Source organism: Macaca mulatta, chromosome 12, assembly GCF_049350105.2.
Source record: "Macaca mulatta isolate MMU2019108-1 chromosome 12, T2T-MMU8v2.0, whole genome shotgun sequence".
NCBI classification, from domain to species: Eukaryota; Metazoa; Chordata; class Mammalia; order Primates; family Cercopithecidae; genus Macaca; species Macaca mulatta.
This window is the reverse complement of record NC_133417.1, coordinates 123340925-123360157: the sequence shown is the minus strand read 5'-3', so window position 1 is coordinate 123360157 and position 19233 is coordinate 123340925. Positions and strand designations below refer to the sequence as shown.

At 46.1% G+C, this 19233-nt stretch overlaps 1 protein-coding gene and 1 long non-coding RNA gene across 3 annotated transcripts; one reads left to right on the top strand and one right to left on the bottom strand.

Moving 5' to 3' along the window:
• Positions 1–5380: 5380 nt before the first annotated feature.
• On the bottom strand, positions 5381–17188 carry CXCR2 (C-X-C motif chemokine receptor 2). 2 transcript variants are annotated; one of them, XM_028831101.2, is made up of 4 exons: positions 16924–17188; positions 16504–16566; positions 13494–13545; positions 5381–7963 (listed from the first exon to the last, which is right to left on the bottom strand). In XM_028831101.2, exon 4 carries the CDS (start codon positions 7921–7923, stop codon positions 6856–6858), a length of 1068 nt encoding a protein of 355 aa, XP_028686934.2. In that variant the 5' UTR covers positions 7924–7963; positions 13494–13545; positions 16504–16566; positions 16924–17188; the 3' UTR covers positions 5381–6855. The 2 variants fall into 2 exon arrangements, with proteins under 2 accessions (XP_028686934.2, XP_014966531.2); XM_015111045.3 differs by lacking the exon at positions 16924–17188 and having other exon boundaries at positions 16504–16916.
• Positions 13667–18991, top strand: LOC144333480 (uncharacterized). Its single transcript, XR_013402152.1, has 2 exons — positions 13667–14005; positions 17413–18991. It is a non-coding gene; the product is annotated as an uncharacterized LOC144333480 (long non-coding RNA).
• The last annotated feature ends 242 nt before the right edge of the window (positions 18992–19233 follow it).

Below are 19233 nucleotides of genomic sequence, written 5' to 3'. Positions count from 1 at the left end.
CGGCTCACTGCAAGCTCCGCCTCCCGGGTTCACGCCATTCTCCTGCCTCAGCCTCCTGAGTAGCTGGGACTACAGGCGCCCGCCACCGTGCCCAGCTAATTTTTTTTTTTTTGTATTTTTAGTAGAGACGGGGTTTCACCGTGGTCTCGATCTCCTGACCTTGTGATCCGCCCGCCTCGGCCTCCCAAAGTGCTGGGATTACAGGCGTGAGCCACCGCGCCCGGCCCTACCTTCCTTTTTCTTTTTTGTTGTTGAAATTTTATTTTTTTTTTGAGACGGAGTCTCAATCTGTCGCCCAGACTGGAGTGTAGTGGCCGGATCTCAGCTCACTGCAAGCTCCACCTCCCGGGTTTACCTGCCTCAGCTTCCCGAGTTGCTGGGACTATAGGCGCCTGCCACCTCGCCCGGCTAATTTTTTGTATTTTTTAGTGCAGACGGGGTTTCACCATGTTAGCCAGGGTGGTCTCGATCTCCTGACCTCGTGATCCGCCCGTCTCGGCCTCCCAAAGTGCTGGGATTACAGGCTTGAGCCACCGCACCCGGCTGTTGTTGCAATTTTAAACACTGTATTTGAGCAAACAGCAATTCATGAATCATCTGCCTTCCTTTTCCATCCAACATTATTTCTTGAAGATCTTTCCATGTCCATTCACAGAATTACTTCATTATTTTTATATTACATTATATTTAATTTATTTTTTTTTTAGACAGAGTCTCCCTCTGTCACCCGGGCTGGAGTGCAGTGACATGATCTCAGCTCACTGCAACCTCTGCCTCCTGGGCTCAAGCGATTATCATGTCTCAGCCTCCTAAGTAGCTGGGATTAGAGGCACTTGCCACCATGCCCGGCGAATTTTGTATTTTTAGTAGAGATGGAGTTTCACCTTGTTGGCCAGGCTGGTCTCAAACTCCTGAGCTCAAATGATCCACCTGCCTCGGTCTCTCAAAGTGCTGGGATTATAGACATGAGCCGCTACGCCTGGCCCTACTTCATTATTTTTAAAGATTGTTTTAAAGAACGGTTTACTGAGATATCACTAACCTACTATCAGATTCAGTCTGTCCTGAGAATACCATCCAGTAAATTTTAGTAAATTTACAGAGTTGTGCAACCATCACCATAATCCAGGTTTAGGATATTTCCATCACTCCAAAGGGAACCCTGGTGCCTGTTTGTAGTCAATCCCTTTTCGCACCCTCAACTCCAGGCAACTGCTCATATGCTTTCTGTCTGTATAGATTTGTCTTTTCTGGACATTTTATGTAAATGGAATCATACAATATGTGGTCTTCTGATCAGCGGCTTCCACCTTGCATGTTTTACTTTTATTTTATTTATTTATTTTTTGAGACAGAGTCTCGCTCTGTTGCCCAGGCGGGAGTGCAATGGCACGATCTCCTCTCACTGCAACTTCCACCTCTCTGGTTCAGGTGATTTTCCTGCCTCAGTCTCTCAAGTAGCTGGGATTGCAGGAGTGTACCACCACGCCTCGCTAATTTTTATATTTTTAGTAGAGATGGGGTTTCACCACGTAGGCCAGGCTACTCTCAAACTCCTGACCTCACGTGATCCACCCACCTCGGCTTCCCAAAGTGCTGGGATTACAGGTGTGAGCCACTGCGCCTGGCCGTACTTTCCATGTTTTAAACATCGTTTTCAAACCACTGCATTCACAGTATTCCACAGTGTGGCTGCACCTTCAAAGTGTTTCTAACCAATTCCCCATTGATGAATATTTAGGTTGTTTCTGAGCTTTGACTTTTATTAAAAAATGCTGTGATGAATATCCTGTACACATTTATCCACCTAGATGTGTATTTCTATAGGATAGATTTGTAGTAGTATAATTCTTGGATCAGAGATAGTGTGCATTGAAGTATGTATCACAAAATTGCCTTCTTGAAAGATCGTTCCTAATTCCTCTGCTACTGGCAGTGGACGATAATATCTTCTAATCTGGTGAATTCTGATCCCCAAACTACACCACACAAAAGCTTGCAGTCCACTCCCTGCAGTGGTTCCTTGAAATGACCCAGGTTGTCCTTTTGTTCTTCACTGTTTCTTTATTTTTCCCTTCATTTTAATGATTAAAAACACTTTTATTGTGAATAGCATACATACCACAGGTTACAGAAAACTAACATTTATAGCTTAAAAAATAATAATATAATGGCTCTTAAGCATCTATCATGTAGGATAAGAGAGAGGACATTATCAGTGGTCTCTAAGGCCCCCATGTGTTCCTCCCTTTCCCGACCCTTTAATAAATATCACCTGAACCTTTGTGGGAACAATTCCTTTTCTTTAGAGTTTGCACATAAGTTTGTGCAGAGAATTTGTACTGCGTCAGCATAGATAAGATAGAACTGTATTTCCCTAAATTCTCTTCCTTTCACATTTCCAGGTCAGCGAGGGGCCCGAAGGAACCTTGTATGTGAGATCTGGAAGGTGGAAGTGGAGCAGCAGCTACATTCTGTTTCAGCTCAGGAAGGTCAGTGCAAGGTACCAGATACCACCATATAAGTCACATACCTGCCGGCTTCTGTAGGCGTGGGGCCTGAGTTGGCCTGTAGCCCCTCAGGTGTGGGTTTACCTGCCTGGTGCAGATGCCAGCTTCTCCATAGGCCATTCACATACTGAACTTGGATCAACACAGGTGTCAGCCTATCCTGGTAGGTTCCAACTCCTCCTCGCGATTCCCCACTTTACATCCATCTTTCCTTCCAGGCTGTCCATCCTACCAGCTTCAGATCCCAGCCAAGAAACAAAGCCAACAGGCTGACACTAATGGTTTAGCCAGCTCCCACAGTTGCCTAGGGTCAAATGCTTGTCACAAATTCGTCTTCCCAGTGGTTTTGCTTCTCTGATTGGCCCCTGCCTGATAAGATATGTGTCCTCTGTAGAGGGGTTAGTTGTGCCTGTCTCTGAATTTTGTGTTGGGCTCTGATTGTGTCTTTATTTATTTATTTATTTATTTATTTATTTATGAGATGGAGTTTCACTCTTGTTGCCCATGCTGGAGTGCAATGGCGTGATCTCGGCTTACTGCAACCTTCGCCTCCCAGGTTCAAGTGATTCTCCTGCCTCAGCCTCCCATGCAGCTGGGATTACAGGTCCCCATCACCACACCTAGCTAATTTTTGTGTTTTTAGTTAGAGACTGAGTTTCACCAAGTTGGCCAGGTTGGTCTTGAACTCCTGACCTCAGGTGATTTGCTCTTCTCGGCTTCCCAAAGTGCTGGGATTACAGGCGTGACCAACTGTGCCCGGCCACGACTGTGTCTTTAACTGTCCTGCCTGCCAGCCGAGAATAGGAAAACCCAGCCTGAGGCTGCTCCCACACCTGTGCCCCTGAGCCTCCGCTGGGGCACCCCTATCAGGATGACAGAGACTCCAGCAACCCCAGCTCAAGGCACAGATGAGTGCAGGTGCAGAAAATGTAGACTGATCTTACCCATGTGAGTGAAATGGTCTGAAAAGGTCATATCTACATGTAATTTTCCATCTGTCAGGTGCTCGCACCGAAAAGCAAAATATCGGTTAAAAAACGAACTGTCTAGGAATCTTATTTCAGCTCTACTACTGTCTAGCCATGAGATTTTGGCCAGGTTGCTTTGGTAAAGCTTCAGTTTCCTCGTTGATGTATGGAAATGCGGATCTTCAGGCCTCTTTGACTCTGCTATGCATGGTAGTGTGGTTCTCCCTGTGGGTCTGCATGTTATGAGTTTGAACAGGACATGCAGACTGAGGTGCTCTTTAGACTGGGTGCTGCCTTGATTTAATGAACAAAGGGAGCCCATCCTGCAGAGACTGGGGATTGTGGTGGAGAGAGACACCATGAACTCAGAGAGATAGATAAAAATAGACAATGGTGTTAGAGTGAGTACAGGAAGCAAGAATGGCCAGTTCAGACCGAGCAGGCAGATCAGGCAGAAAGGTGCTGGACCCTGAGACCTTGGGACTCAGGCTCAGAAACATCGGAGGGAAGAAAGAAGTCAACAACTCAAAGGCAAGCCCCAGATTTGCCTGTCCTAGGGATGGTGTGGTTGGTAAATTATTTGTGCCAAGACTATTCTTATGAGAGAGAGTCTGAAAGAGAGAGAGAGAGACAGACAGACAGACAGAGAGAGACAGACAGAGAGAGATTGGAGATAGAGATGAATTACAGAGTTCATGTAAGCATAATTTAATCTCTGCCTCATTTTCCTAGGCTGAGGGTATCCTTTTATTATCCTTGGAGAACCATGTTTCTTCCAGTCCTTGTTAGAGGAAAGAGCAGAGTCCTGAAACTAGAGGCATAATTTGGCCTCCTCCCTCTGGGAGTTGTCTCGGGGAGCCACCTGGTCCATCAGCCTTGTCCAGGCAGAGCACCATTGGTTCCTCTGGCAAGTCAGGTCCTTGGTAAATACACGTTTCCCTGCATTTCCTGCTACTGAATCAGAAGCTGTTCCCAAGACTCAGCCAGAGCAGTTGAGTCATGCTTGGTCCTGAGTTTAGCAAGTGCCCAGCATAGAATGAGCAGGAAAGAAGGGATTGTTGTGCTGAATGCAATAGGAAAGGCAGTTTTGTGGCTTTTGAGTGGAAGTTCTCTGCCCCCAAGCCCTCCCACTCAGAGGTGTGCTCCTGCCTCCCTGTTTTCTCCTAGATTTAGTTGTTAACCTGAAGGGGGTTGTTTGGGAACTGAGGTCGTTTAGTTCCTCTTGCCTCCTTCCTTCCTTCTCAGGCTGCTCAGACCCAGACGCCCTCTAGACAAAGACCCTGCAGAGACAAGCCCTAGGAATGCGAGCTCCCCCAGGGCAAGGCACTGTCTGTCTTGATCTCTGCTGTATCCCCACTCTCTGAACAGTCAGAACTCCATGCTGTTGGAGGCATGATTCGAATCTTTTGTTTTCTCCTAATGACAGATTATAAACCACTTCCCCATTCTGCAATCGGGCTGTCCTGTCAAACCTGGAATGATGGGTGTGTGCTTGGGTGGGAGAGAGGGAAGAGGGTAGGGCACTCACAGCGGGTGCTGCTGGCTGAGCTGGGAGAGCTCTCTGCCTTCCTACTACGTGATCAGGGGGATTTGGTGAACTTACTCAACCCTCTGCACCTTCTAATTCTAAGTCTCACCCCTGACACTCCTGACTACTGCCTAACCCAAGGACATGAGAGGCCCTAAAGCATCCCAGAACACATTTCTTTCTATGATGCGTGGTCTACAGCAGGAAGCTTGGGTTGGGGGCAAGGGGATGGCAAGACTGGGCTCCATCTCTATTGCATCCTTCTCTCTACGACACAACAAATAACAAAGAGATTTACTTCTTGTAAAGACTCTCACTCAAGACCTCTGCTCACCCTTGCCCCACCGCTCTGTAGCAATTTGGAAGCAGTAATATAAACACCCAAGTAAAAATGGTTTATTAAAAAAAAAGATATTAATGGAATCATTTAACAAAAAATATAGCCAGGTGGTTCCAGCCTTGGTTCCAGCCTTGGTTTAATCAGCCTTGGTGCTTAAAATACCTTTTAGGCTTAGTTTTTTTTTTTTTTTTTTTTTTTAAATTGATATAAAATATACATAACAAAATTGATCATTTTAACCATTTTAAGTGTCAATTTAGTGGCATTAAGTCACATTACTGTACAATTATCACTACTGTTTATCTTCAGAACTTTTTCAACATCCCAAACATAAACCCTGTGCCCATTAAACCATCACTCCCCATGCTCCCCTCCCCTCAGTCCCTGGTAATCACTGTTCTGCTTTCTGTCTCTGTGAATTTGTTCACTCTCAGTACCTCATGTAAGTGGAATCATAGCTGTTTATGTCTGGCTTATTTCACTTAGCATAACAAGGTTCGTCCATGTTGTAACATGTATGAGTACTTCATTCCTCTTTCAGGCTGAAGGATACTTTGTTGTGTACATATCACATTTTGTTCAGCCATTCATTCATTCATTCATTCATGCATGAACATTTGGGTTGTTTTTGCCTTTTGGGTCTTGTGGATAAGCTAATAAGCTGCTATGAACATTGGTGGACAATATGGGTTCAAGTCCCTGCTTTCACTTCTTGTGGGTCAATTCCTAGAAGTGGAATTGCGGGATCATGTGATAATTCTATGTCTGATGTTTTGAGGAAAGCTGCCATACTGTCTTCCGCAGTGGCCACACCATTTTACATTCCTGCCCTCAATGCTCAAGAGTCCCAGTTTCTCCTCTACATCTTCATGGACTGAGATAGAGTTCACTCTGTCACTCAGGCTGGAGTGCATGGGCACGATCTCAGCTCACTGCAACCTCTGCCTCCCGGGTTCAAGCGATCCTCCCACCTCAGCCTCCCAAGTAGCTGTGATTACAGGTACTTGTCACCATGCCCGGCTAATTTTTTTATTTTTGTATTTTTAGTAGAGACAGGGTTTCACTGTGTTGGCCAGGCTGGCCTCGAACCCCTGACCTCAAGTGATCTGCCCGACTCAGCCTCCCAAATTGCTGGGATTACAGGCCTGAGCCACAGCGCCCAGCTTGATTTTCTTTCTTCTGATACTAGCCATCCTAATGAGTACACAGAGCTGTCTCACTGGAGTGTAGATTTTCACTTCTTAGAACACAGAGTGCCACGGGCTCAGGGACGGGATGCACAGAGCTCCAGCAAGTGATGTAGTAATTATGGCAAGGGGTGAGGCACCAGGGCAGGCTTTTTAAACCATGCAAGAGAAACTAGTAAGAACGTGGCCTCCTCTGCTTCCTGTGACCACAATGGGGGCTGCACAGACACTGAGACCAAGAAGAACCAGTGGACATGAGGCTTGGAATGTGACTGTGAAGAGAAGGGAGGAACCCCACGGGGCTGCACTTAGGCAGGACGTCTCAGAGAGTAGTGGAAGTGTGCCCTGAAGAAGAGCCAACAAAGGAAGGCCTGCTGTCTTTGGGCAGGGAGTCCTTGCTGATCAAGCCATGTGTGGCTAGAATCTTGAGGAGTCCATGGCGAAACTTCTGGCCAATGAAGGCGTAGATGAGGGGGTTGAGGCAGCTGTGAAGGATGCCCAGAATCTCGGTGGCATCCAGGGCCTGGTCGATGTTGTTGCGGCGCTGACAGGTCTCGTTGATCAACCGGGTCCTCATGAGGGTGTCTGCCAGCAGGACCAGGTGGTAAGGCAGCCAGCAGAGTAGGAAGATGAGGACGACAGCAAAGATGACCCGCATGGCCCGGTGCTTCTGCCCCATGTGGGCCTTAAACAGCGTGCGCAGGGTGAATCCATAGCAGAACAGCATGATCAGCAGCGGCAAGATGAAGCCAAAGGTCTGGGGCAGGATCCGCAACACCATCCGCCATTTTGCTGTATTGTTGCCCATGTCCTCATAGCAGACTGGGCTAATATAGGTCAGGTAGACAGTCCTTCGGAAAAGTAAGACAGGCAGGGCCAGGAGCAAGGATAGACTCCAGATGCTGAGACATACGAACTTGACCAAGTAGCGCTTCTGGGTCAGTGTGCGTGTGGCATGGACAATGGCCAGGTAACGGTCCACACTGATGCAGGCCAGTAGCAGGATGCCACTATAGAAGTTGACTTCCTTCAGGAGTGAGACCACTTTGCACAGGAATGTGCCAAAAATCCAGCCATTCACCTTGGCGGCAGCCCAGATGGGCAAGGTCAGGGCAAACAGTAGGTCGGCCATGGCCAGGTTCAGTAGGTAGACATCAGTGATGGAGCGGCCGACCCTGCTGTGTAAGATGACCAGCATCACGAGGGAGTTTCCCAGCAAGCTCAGCAGGAATACCAGGGCATAGATAATGACCACAAAATACTTGTTGATTTCCAGGGATTCTGGTCGACATGGGGCGACATCTGGTAGAGAAGGGGGCAGGTCAGAGCTGTAACTGTAATTACTAAAATCTTCACCTTTCCAGAGATCTTCAAAATTGAAACTCTCCATGTTAATATCTTCTGTTTTTGAGGTAAACTTAAATCCTGACCTATAGAAGAGAGACGAAGGTTACTGCACAATAAATTCCCCAGATTCTTGCACATCCACCCAAGAAACTGGGATAGGATTCTTTGTGTTGGCTTGAGTATTACATTGAAGTAATTTTTCCCTACAAATTTGTAATCAGTAGCTCTTAGGTTATGAGATAAATTTGGTGATAAATGGTACATTTTATGAAAGGACTATAGTTCTCTTTAATATAAGAGAGAAATTCTTAGCATTTCTTTTAGCATCGCCATCACCTAAAACTTTGCAGAAAGTTCTCTTTGGACAGGCCCTGGTGCGTGATGTTCCCCTTTCTGTGTCTCAAGTGTTCTCATTGTTCAATTCCCATCTATGAGTGAGAACACGCAGTGTTTGGTTTTCTGTTCTTGCGATAGTTTGTTGAGTATGATGGTTCCCAGCTGCATCCATGTCCCTACAAAGGACATGAACTTATCCTTTTTTATGGCTGCATAGTATTCTATGGTGTATATGGGCCACATTTTCTTAATCCAGTCTGTCATTGATGGACATTTGGGTTGGTTCCAAGTCTTTGCTATTGTGAATAGTGCCACAGTAAACATACGTGTGCATGTGTCTTTATAGCAGACATGGCACAGGTATACATATGTAACAAACCTGCACATTGTACACGTGTACCCTAGAACTTAAAGTGTAATAAAAACAAATAAAATAAAAAAATTATAAAATATATAACCCCCTCCCAAAAAAAAAGAAAGTTCTCTTTGGATAATCCCCACAGAACACTCAATACTGCCTGGATCCTGCAGTGGTGAGCATCTTTGGCTATCAAGGCTGGGTTTCATGTTCAGAAATGTGAGATGCCACTCAATTCTTTTTTTTTTTTTTTAGAGATGGGGTCTTGTTATGTTTCTCAGGATGGTCTTAAACTCCTGACCTCAAGTAATTCTGCTTCCTCTGTCTCCCAAAGTGCTGGGAATAAAGGCATGAGCCACTGCATTCAGCCCCATTCAGTTTTTAATCAGGGGATTAAGCAGGCACTCCAAATGGGCTGTACCCTCAGAAAAGATCATGGTTTGACTATAAAACTGAGGCATGAATCCCTTTGTTCAATTTTCTAAAAGTTATTTTAAAAGAGGTACTCTGGAAAATGGTTTGAACAATTGTGGCATGGAGTTTTGGAAGGCTTGAGCTAGCAGAATCTTCAGTTAATTAGTAAGGTCCAGCGTTTCTCCTTTGGGTAGAAGGAGGCCTGCTTTGGGAATGTATGTGTAGTTTGGAAAAGTATATTAAAAATAATAAGCAAGCGGGCTGCCTGATTCTCCCTGTGGGTGGAAACGTAACAGGTTATTCAGGGAGCTCTGGGCAGCCATGGCCACCATGCAGGATGAGCAGACACAGCCAGTCTGCTCCCCAATAAAAGAGAGGGACAGCAGGAAGCAGAGAAGACAGGGGTTGCACTACCCTTGCTTGGTGGCTCTCCAGCCCTGTTGGGGACCCTTCCTGTCCTGCATGTGTTTGTCTCCATCCAGCCCTGACTCCCCTGTTCCTCTCAGATTTAGTCTAACTCCCCGGGCTCTGCCCTTGCCACAAGGACAGCACAGATCCTGCTTTGGGGAAGCCTGGGTGTAGAGGGTGGGCTGCAGCTATTCAAAAATATGATCCTGACTGGGCGTGGTGGCTCACACCTGCAATCCCAGCACTTTGGGAAGCCAAGGTGGCAGGATCACTTGAGGTCAGGAGTTCGAGACCAGCCTGGCTAACATGGTAAAACGCTGTCTCCACTAAAATTACAAAAATTAGCCAGGTATGGTGATGCGTGCCTGTAATCCCAACTACTTGGGAGGCTGAGGCACAAGAATCACTTGAACCCAGGAGGTGGAGGTTGCAGTGAGCTGAAATCACATCACTGCACTCCAGCCTGGGCAACAGAGTGAGACTCTGCCTCAAAAAAAAAAAAAAAAAAAAAAAAAAAAAATTCCCAGTTTCTCAAAGAAGAAGTCAACTAAAGCAATCCAGCTCCCTAATTAACTTCTTTTTGAACCACAAAACAGATCACCCTCCAGCCATTGCCTTAGAGTAAGGGATGACTATCCTACCACCAACCATGTCCAAGTCCATAACCTACCTCCAAATGGAACCCAGAGTCAGAGAAAAACCAGGAAGTTAAAGGTCCCAGGACCCACTTCACACTCACCAGGCTGGGCACACTCAGAAAAAGACGCCCAAGAACAATGTGGGTGAGGAAGTGGAAAAGTCAGAACTCTCCCATATTGCAGGTGGTAATGTAAGATGGTGCAGCTGCTTTGGAAAACAGTTTAGCAGTTGCTCAAAAAAGTTCAACACAGAGTTACCACATGAACCAGCAAACCCCATCCTAGGTATGTACCCAAGAGAATTGAAAGCTAATGTTCATAGCAGCAGTCATCATTAAGCTCAAAAAGTGGAAAGAAACCAAATATCCATCAACTGATGAATGGACAGACAAATTGAGGAAAAGTCATGAGTAACTGGAAGACTTTTTGGTCAATGACACATCACAAATACCACAGTGGTCCCATAAGATTATAATATTGTATTTTTAGTGTTTTTTTCCTATGTTTAGATATACAAATACTTACCATTGTGTTATAATTACCTATAGTATTTAGCACAGTAACGTGCTGTATAGGTTTGTAGCCTAGGAGCAGTAGGCTTTACCGTATAGCCCATGTGTGTAGTAGGCTATAACATCATATACTCTACGATGTTCACATGACATAGTTCTCAGAATGCATCTGCATTGTTAAGCAACCTATGACTGTATTATATACAATGGAATATTATTCAGCCATGAGAAGGAATGAGGTACTGATACACAATACAACATGGATGAACTTTGAAAATGTTCGTCTAGGTGAAAAAAGGCAGACACAAAAGTTTTCCTATTGTGTGATTCCATATATGTGAAATGACCAAAATAGGCAAATGGGTAGAATTGGTAGAGACAGAAAGTAGATTGGTGGTTTCCAGGGGCAAGGGGAGTTGGGAGAGGAATGTTAATGACTACAGAGTTTTTCTTTTGAGTGATAAAAGTGTTCTGGAATTAGTGGCAATGGTTGTAGAATATGCTAAAAACTTTAAATGGGTGACTTTTGTGGTATGTGACTTATGTCTCAATTAAAAACAAAAAGATTAATCAAAGGGTGCACAGCCTTGCAAAGCAAATACAAATATTACAACAATAACAACAAAAGTCCTAGGGAGGATTTCTCTTTAGCAGAAAGGAAGTCTCTGTTGTTGTCAATCATATGTAGCAAAGAAGAAAGCGGAAGAAGATTAAGCAAAACTGGGAAAATAATGCCCTTTTCCCCCCAAGAGTGACGGAATTCTTAGCCATCACCTTCCTGACAAGTTTTTACTTTCTCTTTTGAGAGTTAGGGGCCAGATACATTGCCTTCCCAGCATACCAAGGCAACTGATAGAGAAGATTCAATCAGTTGATGAACCTAGAGAGACATGATGATGATGGTGAGGCCCTGCCTGGCCGGAAGGCTGGGGAGGTATTGAGAGGGCTGGTAATACAGCTTGCTGGACCAGTATAGTCAGCAAGACCTGAAAGAAGTCACCAGCACCACAGTCCCATGGTTGAGAGCAAGTTTGCTCAGAGGTCCAGGGTATGTCCAATGAAGTCACGAGGTCAAGGGTGGATCACTTCTGAGAGCAGATGATTACAGATGCTCTTAAGGGAACAGATGACCCAAGAGAAGACCCTTCTTTGAGAGTAGATGCAGGGCATATTGGGTGCAGAGAGCTTGTGCTCTTAGAGAGCAGGGCCTTGTATGTATGAGTATTGGCTGTGAGAAGCCAGGACTGGGGCTGCTGCAGAAACTGTCGTGTCGGCACAGGCAGCAGTGGCAGAGCATGTTTCACAGGTAAATCCTCACTGTGGATAATCCAGTGCTCAGCTGTGCTGACGGTGGGCTGGACGTATATGGGTGAGCCCATGCTCCCAGGCATTATGGGTCAACTGCAGGTTCCAGAGGGAGAGCATGTAAGTCAGGACAGAAGGTAGAGAATTCAGCAAGGAGAACCAGGTCAGGCCAATGACCTTCAGCTCCTAGGGTAGGGAGAGGGGTGTTCGCTGTTGGTGTTGTTTTTTAGTTTACCAGTCTCTACAGAGGATGACTTGGCAGACAGAGGGACAAACTAAGGGAAGGAGACGACACATCTGAGGTCTGCTTTGTGCCTCACAGGTACATGATCTCCATGGCTCATTACAAATAGATACAATTAGGTCCTGTTTCTAGAAGACTGAGACACAAGGAGGTTCAGCTGACCTAACAGGGAGGCTCAGTAACCAGCCTGCGATAACAGGGTGGAGAAGTGGTGAAACCACTGTTCCAGTGAGGTGTAAAGGGCTCCACTTGTATTATTTGCAGTCTATAGCCCTTCTTCTTAAAAAAAGTGCACCTCATCTATTAAACATATTTGTAAGTTAAGTTCTTGAGATATAATTAAATCAACCTGTGTATGGTCCACTCACATTCTTTGATGTTTTATGCATTGTTTTCTTTTGCCATTTCTTAGGCCCAGAATGAAAGAAACAGCTCTGGCAGGGATGATAAACCAAACACCCTTGAAATGGCTGGGTCCGGCTGGCCACCCAGTCATATTTTCCAGGATAAAAAGGGGGCTTTCGGCCGGGCGCGGTGGCTCAAGCCTGTAATCCCAGCACTTTGGGAGGCCGAGGCGGGCGGATCACAAGGTCAGGAGATCGAGACCACAGTGAAACCCCGTCTCTACTAAAAATACAAAAAATTAGCCGGGCGCGGTGGCGGGCGCCTGTAGTCCCAGCTACTCAGGAGGCTGAGGCAGGAGAACGGCGGGAACCCGGGAGGCGGAGCTTGCAGTGAGCCGAGATCGCGCCACTGCACTCCAGCCTGGGCAACAGCGTAAGACTCCGTCTCAAAAAAAAAAAAAAAAAAAAAAAAAGGGGGCTTTCTTGACTTAGGGAAAATGCCAGCCCCTTAGTGACTCATGGTAGTTTGGAAACTCCATAGATGATGGCATGAATTCTAATTTATTACATGAAAATGCTATAGAATGAGAGACATTTACAAGATCTCAAACATTTAAGGCAATCTTTTTAACAACAAAACAGTCATTTTAGTACAGTTTCAGTATTCTTTCTCTCTATAAATATAATCCACAAATATTTGCATTTAGTGTAGGGAAGTGGGAAGTGAACAGTGTTCGTTCGGCCCATCCTCAGACCCAGTCCTAGCCCAGGCCAGGAGGGCTGGTTGAGTCTTGGAAGGCCACTAGGCCAAGGGAAGAGCGTGGGCATCAAGTGGTCCTGAGCAGTTAGAGAGGGTTGTGAGGGAGGAGGAACAGAAGTTCTCCCTTTGGGGATCGGGTCCCCAAAGGGAGAAAATGAAGAGGCCAAGGGGTGAGGGTGAGGGGCCCACCAAGGGTGGGGAGAGATGCTTGGGATAAATGTAGGCTGGGTATCAAGGGAAACAAAGAACAGAAACATTCTAGCTGTTGGGAAGGGTGGGTGTTCCAAGACTTACCAGGATGCTGGGCTTTTCACCTGTAGGACACCTCCAGGAGGGCAGCTGCAATCTATGAAAGGGAGGTGGTGGTGAGAACACAGTGGAGGAAGTGAGTGGTGGATTGATTGCTCAATGCAGTGCAGGGGTGGAGCTCCTGAGGGTGCGGGTGATTCTGATAACTTTGAATAATTAGTTCCCAGGTCAGCTCCTGGATCCATAGTCATTTCACGGACTCGTAGAGTTTATATTGGGAAGGGACCTGAGGGGTTTTCTAGCTAGTCTTTTCATTTTACAGATGGGGAAACAAGCCCAGAAAAGGAAATGGCTTGCCCAGGATCGCATGGATTTCTTTCATCTTTGCTGTATCTCAGAGCCCCTGGCTCCTTCAGCTACCTTGTCTGAGTCTCCTGGCACTCCAGCTGCCTCAGGCTTCCCCGTCGTACCATCGGCAGTACTATAGCTCTTGAATGTCTTTCACATGTCAAAGGGGAGCAGTGCATTAAAACGACAGAGATGGACTAAAGCTTCTGGTGAGTCTGGTGGTGTTCCTCCCTGGACCTGATGCCTCTACTTTTCGGCTCCACTCCTGCCTCTCTTCTTTCCCCTCACTCCCCAACCATCTGCTCTGACCACAGGTGCATCTCTGGGTATTGATATTCTTTCTTGGTTCATACACTTGGCATTGGGTCTGAGGACCCCAACTCTGTAGCAGCTACCACCCTTGGAGCCAAGACCCTCTAATTTGGAAAGAAAGCCTTTTGGTAAAAGTGAAGATTCCACCCAAGTCCAAATATATTTTTAAAAACAGTGTTGAGTGACCCTAATAATGTATTTTATCAATTTGCTATTGATTACAAATGAATGAATTAATCCAGGGAGAGCTATGAACACTAATTCTGCTCCCTCCCAAGTGCCCACCCCAGTGAACAACACCTCAATCCTCTCCATTACTCTTTACCCTATCTCTTGCTCCATGCATCCCAGGGCCCAGAGGGCACTCAATGCCTGTGGCAGATGCACTTAAACTGCCTACCTACCCCAAAGAAAGAATGTTTGAGTCTAACTGTTTAGCAAATGTTTCTTAGTCTTCGTCACCTCTCTTTCCCAAGCTGGGGAAGAATGCAATGCCACCTGGCCAGCTGACGCTAAAACCAGATAGAGGCTTATTACATATGGAGAGAGGCAGATGAGACCAGAGCTAGCTGAGCAATTCTGAGCTACTGACTTTTCCCATCTGAGTCTCAGTTTACTCATCTGTAAAATGGGGCCAATACAGACTCCAACTTATGGGGTTGTGGTGAGGATGAAATGAGGGATTGCTTGTAAATCATGTAAGACATACATAAAGTACAACGTTAACCTTTATTATTGTGATCATTATTACTGGAATAGTTTATTCACTGATAACATGCTGCCTCTCTCACTACATCCCCAATCAAGGGAAAGCAGTGGGCAGTGGGTGTGCTTTCAAGGCTGACTTTGATGACATCTAATTTGCTTTGCCCTGGATATTAATTGCCATATTAGCTGTAATGTTGAATGTCTACCAGGTTCTAGCTTCTGGGCAAAGTGCTTTCTAGAATTTATATCAATTAATCCTCAGGACAACCTCATGAAGCAGGCACTTTCTGGATGAGGAAATGAAGACTCTGAGAGGTTAAGCAACTTACCTAGAGTGACACAGCTGAATTAGGCTTTCAGTTTAAAAAACCTCTAAAAATCTACTCTCAAATGCTATCTCCTGTTCACTGTAATAAGGAGCAGGATCCCAGCCTAAAGTTTCTGAGCCCCATTAGGTACCTCCTTGTGTCCCAGAAAGCCAGATACGAAGGCTGTAGAGAGGGGAGCCCAGATTTGACGTTTCCCAGTCAGCCTCCTTCACACTCCTTAGGTCAATTTCATTTCCATGGAGATCACTGCTGTTGTATGTAGGGTAGAGTGAATTAAAAAACTGGCTTCTGGTGAGGTGGCTCATGCCTGTAATTCCAGTGCTTTGAAAGGCTGAGGCGGGTGGATCACTCAAGGCCAGGAGTTAGAGACCAGCCTGGCCAACATGGTGAAACCCCGCCTCCACTAAAAATGCAAAAATTAGCCAGGCGTGGTCGCACATGCCTGTAATCCCAGCTACTCCAGAGGCTGAGGCATAAGAATTGCTTGAAATAGGAAGGCAGAGGTTGAAGTGAGCCGAGATTGTGCCAGTGCATTCCAGCCTGGGTGACAGAGCGAAACCCTGTCTCAAACAAAAACAAAACAAAAACCTGGCTTCTAATCCTGCTTGTAGAAGTCATTCTTTCTGGGCCTTGGTGTGTGCCTTTGGAAAATGGGAGCTTCTTTCAAGTCTATTCTGTCCAGCATGATAGCTACTAGCCATGTGTAGCTATTTACATTAAAATTAATAAAATAAAGGCCAGGCAAGGTGGCCCATGCCTGTAATCCCAGCACTTTGGGAGGCCGAGGTGGGCGAATTGCTTGAGCCCAGGAGTTTGAGACCATCCTGGGCAACACGGCAAAACCCTGTCTTTACAAAAAACAAACAAACAAACAAAAAAAACCCCCCAAAAACCCCCCAAAAATTAGCTGCGTGTAGCGGCACGTGCCTGTAGCTGCAGCTACTTGGGAGGCTGAGGTGGGAGAATCACCTGAGACCTGTAGGTCAAGGTTGCAATGAGCCAAGATCATGCCACAGCACTCCAGCCTGGGCATTAGAGTGAGACCCTGTCTCAAAAAAGAAAAAATAAAATAAAATAAAATAAAAATTGAGATCCTCAGTCACACTAGTCACACTTCAAGTGCTCCGTAGCCACGTGTGACTAGTGGCTACCATATAGGGCAGGGCAGATCTAGGACATTTCTATTATTGCAGAAAATTCTTTTGTGCAGCGCTGTCTAGGTGAAGACTTAGTTGTCTTTAGCTCTAAGTTTCTACACTTCATCACCCTAGTTCTCAGGTCCTCAGAGGAGGCTGAAGTTTCTAGATCTCTTCCATTAGAAATATGTCCCCAGCACTCAGACTGAACAAGTCACCTACCTGCTGTTATTGGAGTGGCCACCGATGTCTTCACTGTGCCTCAAGGTTGGATGGTAGTCAGAGCTGTTAGACAGGAAAAGAAAAAAAAAAAAAAAAAGAGACAGCTTTGACAATGAAACTTCTGACCTGGGTTGCAAGGGGGAAATCCAAGAGGCCCTCCTGGGGAGGTGTTCCCACAGAGGAACAATGAGGTCTGTCCTGGGACTTTGGCCCAGGAGAGGTGCCACTTAGTGATTCTGGGATGAGTGCTGGGGATTTTCACATCTTCCTGTCTGATGGCTTCTGGAGGAGCCTACCAGTCTGAAGGTGGAGATTTGCCTACCCACCTTCTGTCTCTAAATGTTTTGAACCTGCACTTCCTTTTTTAACAAGGAAGATGCGGGCATCCCAGCCCCCGCCAATGGACGTGTCTGAACTTACACGCAGTTTCTTCCTTCTTTCCAGGGCCAGAGTGAGAAACGTCCCTCCTTCTGTTTCTGTTGAATCCCCACACCTCTGTGGGCCCCACTGCCTCTCCAGTCCTTGAGGATCCTCTTTCTCTGCCCTCTGTCCTGGCTCTTTTCCTTCCACCACACCTTACTTATGGCTTTATCATGCTCCCTCTGTCCTAGCACCCTTCGGCTACCACAGCTGCTCTTTCCACTTCCTTACCTCCCCTCTGCTGCTCAACAAAGACACTGCAACTGGCTTCCTTCCTACTGCTCCACTGAAATAGCTTTCGCCAAGGTTCCCAATGACCTCTGGGTTGCTAAAGCCAGCAAATCCATTTTTTTTTTGTTTTGTTTTTTAAACCAAATTGCTTCTTTTCCCCCCAAGACAAACAGATTGGAGGTAGCGTTCGCATGTCTCTCCCACTTGGAAGGACAGAGTAGTGTGTAGAGATTCACACTATAAATTTTTTTTCTCCAGGAATGAATGCAGGAACTGAACAGGAAAACTGAAAGAATCCACAAAACTTTTGAAAGAAGTGGCAGCTGCAGCCTACTCTGTGAGACAGGCAAAAAACTCACCTCTAGGCAGAATAGTACTGCACCCAGGAAGGAGAAAACGGCTGCATATTCTCAGCTATCACCATTGCTTACAACACCCTGGCTAACCAGAAGTCCTGCATCCGTCCACGTGATAACATCACTATAATTATAACCAGCATTTGAGAAAGTCAGCATGCTAAGCCTTTCGAATCTTGCAGAGTTTACATCACTCCCCTTCCACGTCTATCAGAGGTGGTGCTGGTGTTCACTGCTGGGAGTCTTAAAGACAGGTCACATCACTGGATCCCTTGCAGACATTCCCCAGCACCAGCCCAGAGTCTGGTAGGCCCCCTGAGGAGCTAGACCCAGAAGAGCACTGTAGTCTGGTCTCAGGAAGTCCCATTCCTAAAGAAAGGGGAAGAACATCACATCAAGGGAACACCCTGTGGGACAAAATAATCTGAACGGCAGGTCTTGAGTGCCAGATCTTTTCACTGGTGTGAAGTTTCCTATAGCAGAGACACAATTGCCGTGCTGTGCTGGGCAGAGTAGGGAAAGTTTGCACCTCTACCCAACAGGCAGGCAGCCTCTGGTATTGTGAAGGGTCTTAGAGAAGGGATCCTTTTTCCCCCTGGTACGCCACTGCAGACAGAGCTGGGGCTTCTCCCAAAGGAATGCAGCATGGATGCACCTACAGACAGCTTTCCTGGACAAATCAGGGTGATTGCATCCCCACGGGAGGAGCACTCCCCAGATTCAGGCTTGCATGACAGGCAGTCCCAATTCCACTCTACTTGGAACATCAACATTTCTACAGATGAAAATAACTGCCTGTCTGATGTGAATAGCCAGAACACTGGGACAGGAGTGAAGTGGGGAGGTGGATAGTTTTCTAGCTGGCCTTGTGGGGGACCTGAGGTAGCTCTTACCCTTCACCCTGACAAAACCTCAGCATATCTAATTGAGAGCTCCCCAGCCACTTTCATCAAGGCTGGGATCTCTGCCCACCATTGGGTATTACATCTACCCACCTGCTTTAGCTACAACTGGTGCCTACCCAGGGATACTTCCCCTACTGGTCCGAAGCCTGAATCATCAACTCAGTAAATAAAATACTGGGGAAAAATTAAATAAATAAAGAGTACACCATGAGAGAATGAGGTAAGCTTAAAGAGATTCCTGCCATTCCAACCCCATAGGAGACAGTAAACCTTCTCACACACTATGTACATAACTACTACAACCAGGATCTGGGAAAGCCAGCACACACTCTCTCACACTAAGGAACTCATACAGAGTCTTCACTCCTAAAACCCAAAAGTCTTCACCCCTAAAAACCAAGGATCAAATTAGGCTAAAATAAACTATAAACATTAAAGTCAGATCCTTAAGAGGAAAGAAAAACAAATTTAAAAAAAAAAACATAGTCGCTGGGCACGGTGGCTCATGCCTGTAATACCAGCATTTTGGGAAGTTGAGGCTGGCAGATCATCTGAGGTCAGGAATTTGAGACCAGCCTGACCAACATGGAGAAATCCTGTCTCTACGAAAAATACAAAATTAGCCAGGCATGGTGGCACATGCCTGTAATCCCAGCTACTTGGGAGGCTGAGACAGGAGAATTGCTTGAACCTGGGAGGCAGAGGTTGCAGTGAGCCAAGATCACATAATGCACTCCAGACTGGGCAACAAGAGTGAAACTTCATCTCAAAAAAAAAAAAAATAAAAATAAAAGTCAAATCAAAAATAAATTCAAGAA

Excerpts from the sequence above, each read along its gene's own strand:
- CXCR2 (XM_028831101.2), bottom strand. The coding sequence starts at position 7,923 with ATGGAGAGTTTCAATTTTGAAGATCTCTGGAAAGGTGAAGATTTTAGT.